Below are 8,152 nucleotides of genomic sequence, written 5' to 3' on the forward strand. Positions count from 1 at the left end.
ACCCATCCATCAGTATATGTTGTCTGTGGACCCATCCATCAGTATGTGTTGTCTGTGGACCCATCCATCACCGTATGCTGTCTGTGGACCCACCCATCAGTATATGCTGTCTGTGGACCCATCCATCATCACTTGTTGTCAGTGGACCCATCCATCAGTATATGTCGTCTGTGGACCCATCCATCAGTATATGTTGTCTGCGGACCAATCCATCATTGTATGATGTCTGTGGACCCATCCATCACCGTATGCTGTCTGTGGACCCACCCATCAGTATATGCTGTCTGTGGACCCATCCATTATCACATTCTCTCAGTGGACCATCCATCATCACTTGTTGTATGTGGACCCATCCATCAGTATATGTTGTCTGTGAACCCATCCATCAGTATATGTTGTCTGTGGACCTATCCATTATCACATGCTGTTTGTGGACTCATCCATCATCAAATTCTGTCTGTGGACCCATCCATCATCACATGTTGTCTTTGGACCCATCCATCAGTATATGTTGTCTGCGGACCCATCCATCTCCGTATGCTGTCTGTGGACCCACCCATCAATATATGCTGTCTGTGGACCCATCCATCATCACTTGTTGTCTGTGGACCCATCCATCAGTATATGTCGTCTGTGGACCCATCCATCAGTATATGCTGTCTGTGGACCCATCCATCATCACATTCTGTCAGTTGACCATCCATCATCACTTGTTGTCTGTGGACCCATCCATCAGTATATGTCATCTGTGAACCCATCCATCAGTATATGTTGTCTGTGGACCCATCCATCAGTATATGTTGTCTGTGAACCCATCCATCAGTATATGTTGTCTGTGGACCCATCCATCAGTATATGTTGTCTGTTGACCCATCCATCAGTATATGTTGTCTATGGACCCATCCATCATCATATGTTGTCTGTGGACCCATCCGTCATCATATGATGTCTGTGGACCCATCCATTATCACATGCTGTCTGTGGACCCATCTATCATCACTTGTTGTCTGTGGACCCATCCATCAGTATATGTTGTCTGTGAACCCATCCATCAGTATATGTTGTCTGTGGACCCATGCATCAGTATATGTTGTCTGTGGACCCATCCATCAGTATTTGTCGTCTGTGGACCCATCCATCAGTATATGCTGTCTGTGGACCCATCCATCATCACATTCTGCCAGTGGACCATCCATCATCACTTGTTGTCTGTGGACCCATCCATCAGTATATGTTGTCTGTGAACCCATCCATCAGTATATGTGGTCTGTGGATCCATCCATCAGTATATGTTGTCTGTGAACCCATCCATCAGTATATGTTGTCTGTGGACCCATCCATCAGTATATGTTGTCTGTTGACCCATCCATCAGTATATGTTGTCTATGGACCCATCCATCATCATATGTTGTCTGTGGACCCATCCGTCATCATATGATGTCTGTGGACCCATCCATTATCACATGCTGTCTGTGGACCCATCCATCATCAAATTCTGTCAGTGGACCATCCACCATCACTTGTTGTCTTTGGACGACCCATCCATCAGTATATGTCGTCTGTGGACCCATCCATCAGTATATCTTGTCTGTGGACCCATTCATCGGTATATGTTGTCTGTGAACCCATCAATCAACGTGGACCTATCCATCATCATATGGTGTCTGTGGACCCGTCCATCGGTTTATGATGTTTGCGGACCCATCCATTAATATATGTTGTCTGTGGATATATATTACATTTTTTTATTCTTAACAATTTGTTTTATTTCACTTGTTGTAGTCAGGAATATTCCATCGATACTACCCATCAAACGTTTAGATTCACTAGTGTTTATAGACACCGTTTAGACACCGTTTTGTTATGAGTTCAATAAATGATGGAACTCTCAACTGATCCTGAACAAAAGTATAGAACAACACAGCTGTTGATATGCAAGATATTTACATCAGCTTTTCAGAAATTTGATGCATGACCCTCATGTACAAGTTAATGTAGAAATTCATCCTGTAACCACACACATACACACACACGCACACGCACACGCACACACACATACACTCACTCACACACATACACACACACATACACATACGTACGTACATACATACATACATACATACATACATACATACATACATACATACATACATACATACATACATACATACATACATACATACATACATACATACATACATACATACATACATACATACATACATACATACATACATACATACATACATACATACATATATACATACATACATAGTGGTAGTTCTTCTTGTCTGAAGAAGACGTTTCCTTTTGTCAACTCATCTGTGTTTTCGGAGCTGGCTGTGCAATCCCAGGCTGGAGGCGCAAGGTCTGGAACAGCCGGGGCACCGAAAGGCCGTAGTTTGGATCACTGCTGCTGATGCTCTGTGGCGTTGATATCTGGCAGCAGTGAGCTTCTGGCGACGAGCATCCTCGAAAGTGACAGTAGCTTTGTGGATGGTGGCTCGCCAGCTTGATCGACCACTGGCACAGTCCTCCAGTTCCTTTGGTTTGAGTTCACACCACTGGAGATTGGCTTTGACTGTGTCCTTGTGGCGCTTTTTTGGACAACCTTGGTTTCTCTTTCCTTTCTGAAGTTCTCCGTACAACAAGTGGTGATCTGTGCATCAATGTCTTTGTCTAAGGAGCCGTTGGAGGATATGGTGCTTCCTAGATATTTGAAATGTTCCATATTCTTCAGCTGAGTGCTCTCAATTACGATGGTCGTAGCTTGAAGGTGTGTTGTTGGTGCAGGTTGGCAAAGCACCTGAGTTTTACCAAGGCTGATTGTTAGGCCGAATAGTTTCGAGACTTCTGAAAAGTGGTCAAACATCAGTTGCAGATGGGATTCAGCATGCGCCACTAGAGCACAGTCGTCTGCAGAGAGTACGGTGCTTTTTCCTGCCACCAGTTGTCGTGCACTGTGCGTAGATCGCATTGCACTTTGGTCTGCAGAGTTTTGAAAGTTTTTGCGCTTTGATACAGAAGAAAGATCCTTCTGCCATTCAAAACAGACCTTGTTCTTTGCCTTGAGGGCTTCCTTGATTTGTTCAACCAATCTTCATGAACTCTCGTCTTTGCCCCAAGAACCTCCTTAGCAGTCTCAGAGACAGTCTCTTTGAACAGGGACCATTTTGCAGTGCCATCCTCAGAGGAGAGACCATCTTGAAGTTTGTCGCCAAGCTGCTGCTGGAACTTTAGAGGTTAGGCTGGGTCTTTTAGCCGAGCAATGTTGAATGGAGCTCTAACAGTCTTGGGCTTGTTTCTGTGAGGCGGTAGTATGTGCAGCATCATTATGGCCCTGACAGCTCTATGGTCTGTCCAGCATTCAGCAACTCTCATGGCGCGTGTCACACGTACGTGATGTCGCGTTGACGTACAATGATGAAGTCAATCATGTGCCAGTCTTTGGTCCTCGGGTGCATCCACGTGGTTTTATATTTCTCGGCCATTCTGGAGAAGGTGTTAGTAATGCACAGGAGAAATGAGATTGGGTGCATACACAATGATGATGGTAAGATATCTTGATTTACTCAGAGGTATGCGCAGCTTTATGAGGCGTTCGTTAATTCCAACTGGAAGGGCTGGTGATGCTTTTGAGCAGAGATGTTCTAATGGCAAAGCCTACGCCGTGAATCCTGTCTTCATCTTAAGGTTTTCCTTTCCAGAAAAAGGTGTATCCACCGACTTCTCCTCTTAGTGAGCCTTCATCGGCAAGTCTTGTTTCACTGAGTGTGGCAATGTCTATTCTGTATCGCTGAAGTTCGTTTGCAACAAGCGCTATTCTTCTTTCTGGTCTTGATGTACTGACTCCAGTAGTGTTCGGACATTCCATGCACCCAAGATAACTTTGTGGTTTTTGTTTTGCATTTTTCGACCGCAATGAGGATGAGTCTCTCAGCTGTGCTAGCTGACCAGAGCAGAAAGGGCAAGTATTTGTTTGGGACACCTTTTTCTAGTTCCCTCCCCCGTGCGATGGTGGGCAGTGCTGTCCTAAAGAGGCTGTCCAGTCGTCCATGAGCGCAGCCGGACTCTCCTGTTGCCCTCGGATTCGGGTAAAAAAAGAAAATAAGAACGACCACTTGCCCACGGTCCACCTACATGCAGGATTGTGACTACAACTGCCAGTGGTCACCTACACCTGTTGTTTCACCACGTGCCCATCGCCGCAGGACTTGAAGGTGTGCTTTTACAGATAGGTGTTGAGATGAGTTTCCAAAGCGGACCTGTGCATGAAACATTTTATACTGAGAAAATCGTTGCACGTGGACAATGCCACTGTCTCGGTCTGGGAAGCCTTGATCCCGTGGCACGGAAAACTGTTACAACAAGAGACTGCCAGACTGAAGTGGATGACCAGGACTTCTTAGGATGCCACGTCCACGCTCTAGGGCGTTCCACGATGCTTGCTGCCACCGCCCTCACAACCGTTGGATAGCTAGATAATGTCTTAAGCTTGTTCCGTCGGAAGTCAGTCGTCACATGCCGTCACGGCCCGTTTCTAGACTTGCCTGAGGGCGTCAGACCCGACCGGCTACCCTCAGCCTGTTTAGCTGGCCCACCAAAACCGTTGTCCAGGGGGTGGCCGCAGTTGCATGCAACAGCTTCGAGGAGCCACAGGTGAGACCTGGGTGACAGGTGAGGGCCAGTGGCAGACTAGCTGTCCTGAAAAGGACATGGCGTGCCCCCCTACTAAAGGTACTTCCTCTTCCTGTCACCCCATTACCCCATACATACATACATACATACATACATACATGGGACCTGATGGGTAGTGTATATGAAGACAATCAGTATATAATCAAGTCTTGATCACATAAGATTCGGTGACTGACACGGCGTGCATCGATCTTCGTATTTGGGATACACTGACATGCATCAACTACATCAAGCCATAGTCGCTCATTCATCTCACCAGCTATAACCTGTTGTTCTCTGTGGTAAAGCTGTTATATGGTATGGTATGGCCGGTGACAGCGAATGACAACGTTTCCACCAAAGCAGCACCTGCTGCCTGAGTGACATCGTCCTGGTACAAGTTGGGATGTTCTCGTATACATTATCGCACAACAGTATAGTTTGCAGACAAAAAAATGGTAATTAACACCTGGATTATATCTATCATTTAGATCCAGTGTCTATTCTAAGCTGCAATTACAATGAATTATACAGGAATCGCTGGTGCAAACAGAAACCACAGCATATGTCCTGCGTAACACCTGACACTCTGTATGCAGCTGAAATAGACGCACGTTTACTAAAGGTCTCGCACTGGGACAACAGATCTGTGAACACCCAGGAAGGGGGTGTAGTTATGACCATCTGATTACTGGGTATATGGATATAACTGTTTGCATGGTAGTCAGTCTCTGGAGTATTTCGCAAAGGCAAACGTATTTTTTCTAGACGTTAGGGCAAGTACTGTGAAGGAGGACGATTCGCACTGATATCGGTGCTTGACAGGTGCTTGAGTGACCAGATCGTCTACTTACAATAAATCATAAGAACGTTTATAACTTTCCTTTCCAGGCAAGATATCCAGCCTGTCTGTCAGGCACTGGAAGGTTAATAGTCCCACCACTTATTTCACTGTTGAACCGAGGCAATGTTGAAGGTGAGACCACATGTATCAGCTGTGCCTCATTGTGGGGCAGGATTGAAGTCCAAGAAACTCCGCTCAAACAATGGCGGAATCTATTTCCAAATACCACGTTCCAAACCTTTTTGGGATCTATTATATATATTCTGTAAATGACACGATTCCGACCTGTGGTAAAGCCTTTGATTAAAACAAAGAAGAAAGTATGAAAAAGCAAAGCACGTGCTTTTGTTCTGTTCTATTTGTCCATCTTCTTTATTCTGATCAATGTCACATTTAACGATTTCGTATAAAGACAAGGAACACACCCAGCGTATTCAGTCTTTGTTATGTATCAAACTTTCATTAGAAGGTATGGAGGCAGCACACACGCCCCTGTGACTTTCATATCATCTACTATGGCACATGAACTGCGGGTCTTTTGAGAATTAACTTTGCTGGATGTCATTATTTCAAGAATCATATTGCGTGATTCGGGTCAAAATCGCTAGGGATATGCTCGTCAATGCTTCAGTCAGTGACTGGTATTGCACTGAAAGGTGAAACCTCGCGGAACAGATCATCCGTGAACAATTAAGCACATGAGCAATCACATGTGATTAAGTGTTATAAATTAATTATGTGTGACATACAAGTGCTGCGTAGAGTGGTTAGAAGTGTAGACAAAGCTATAAATTGCTGTAGCAACTATAATGTGTGTGTTCTGGAGCGTTTGTTTTGTCCACTCATAGTGGTGTATGAATTGAGAGTGATTTGCAAAGGTTGTATGCTTTGAGAGTGATGTATGTGTAGAGTGATGTATGTGTAGAGTGATGTATGTGTAGAGTGATGTATGTGTAGAGTGATGTATGTGTAGAGTGATGTATGTGTAGAGTGATGTACATGGGAAGAGTGCTGAGTACATCGATACTGCTGTATGCATAGAAGGTGGTGTATGTGAACAGTTTCATGTATAGAGAGATCATCGAAAGCGTGGAAAAAGAGTAGGTAAATACCGAAAATATTGTACATAAAGATATTGCACTGAAAGCCCTGAGTGAAATAATGTCTAGATGGCTCTAAGGTTACCTGTTACTTTGATGATGGCTACATTAACAGTTACATATTTACCAGTTCTTTAGGAACCAGTGAAGATGAGAGTTAAACTTGTCTTCCGCAAACATGCTTGTCATAAGACGCAACTAACAGCGTCTGGTATTTAGACTCGCTGTTTTGGTTAACACATAGCTCTCATGGTTACGGTCATCTTCAGTGATACAACTGATACTAAATGTTTTACAGTTTGTGTTCTTGGTTACTTGTCCAATGACAGCTGATGCCAAAGCTATGCTGAATTAATGAAATTTGCTTTTTTACGGTACATTGATCCTGTAACTTATTGGAATGCTTCTAATTTTTCAAAACATCATCTGCATATGCAGTACATCAAATCATACTGGCATTTTCCCCATATCGAACTACTACGATTCTACTTCTGGTAAATGTTTTCTCAAATGTTATATATGTTATAATCCATTTCTTAAAGAAATCATTGACAGCCACCAGTATGAATCAACATCGTAGGCTTTACTTTTTGGGTTTTGGGTGTGAGTCAAAGTCAATGCATTTCAGCGCATTGTATGTTCTTGTGTATTCGAGTATCCTAAACCGATAAAGGATGTGTGTTTCAACCTTACATACAGCTCTACTGTAACGACAGAAAAACTGTTCAAAGATTGCTGTGTAATCACTGAACAAGGGAAAGGCGACTGCTTTTCAGTCTGAAGATTCTCCGGGTGCGATAACGGAAGAGTTAAAAATGCAAAGTTTATTAAACTTGCTCGGTGCAAAACGTGCGTCGCTGAGCAATAATCGAAGCGTTTGTATTTCAGTTTAATTGTTATGACATAAACTATTTGGACTCAAGGTAAAATGTAAATATATCAATATATTTTAATACCTTATGTCGCATGTCCCAAGTTTTTGTTGCGAAAGTTTATATTATTGATTCCCTAAAACATACCGTTGTCGATCGAACATAAATGACGTCAAACAACGTTTCTTTCAGAAAACGACCATGTTTAATGCGTTGATACGCTCAGCGATTAAAAGTAGGGAGCTAGGGGTATGTATATAATCAATAGCGTATACTTGTGTAGTTTACATACACGAAATAATGCCAATGGTATTTGAAGTAAATCCTTTCAGCACTGACAGGAATATTTCTAAGTAAAAAATAACCAAACCGATAAATTACGCTAGATACTTTCTCCCGGTTTCACACTCACTCACTCACTCACTCACTCACTCACTCACTCACTCACTCACTCAAAGACAGAGTGTCTCTCGTTACAGTGTGGGGATTTCTGTGTAAGAGTACACGTGCAAAATGATGGTGTCAACGATTTCTCCGATACCCAAACGTTGCGCAACATATTACACATTTGACAGTAGGGCACGCTGTACGCTGCACGGTCGTGATTTATTCATACAACTGTCGTCATTCATTTTGTCCACAGAATATATGGGGGTCAG

The 8,152-nt window shown here is 43.4% G+C and overlaps 1 protein-coding gene across 1 annotated transcript; it reads right to left on the reverse strand.

Annotated features, from left to right (window-relative positions):
- Positions 1–2,407: 2,407 nt before the first annotated feature.
- On the reverse strand, positions 2,408–2,977 carry LOC137296229 (uncharacterized). Its single transcript, XM_067828005.1, has one exon. The coding sequence runs from the start codon at positions 2,975–2,977 to the stop codon at positions 2,408–2,410; it is 570 nt and encodes a 189-aa protein (XP_067684106.1).
- Positions 2,978–8,152: the final 5,175 nt, after the last annotated feature.

This window comes from Haliotis asinina, chromosome 1 (assembly GCF_037392515.1).
Source record: "Haliotis asinina isolate JCU_RB_2024 chromosome 1, JCU_Hal_asi_v2, whole genome shotgun sequence".
Lineage (NCBI taxonomy): Eukaryota > Metazoa > Mollusca > Gastropoda > Lepetellida > Haliotidae > Haliotis > Haliotis asinina.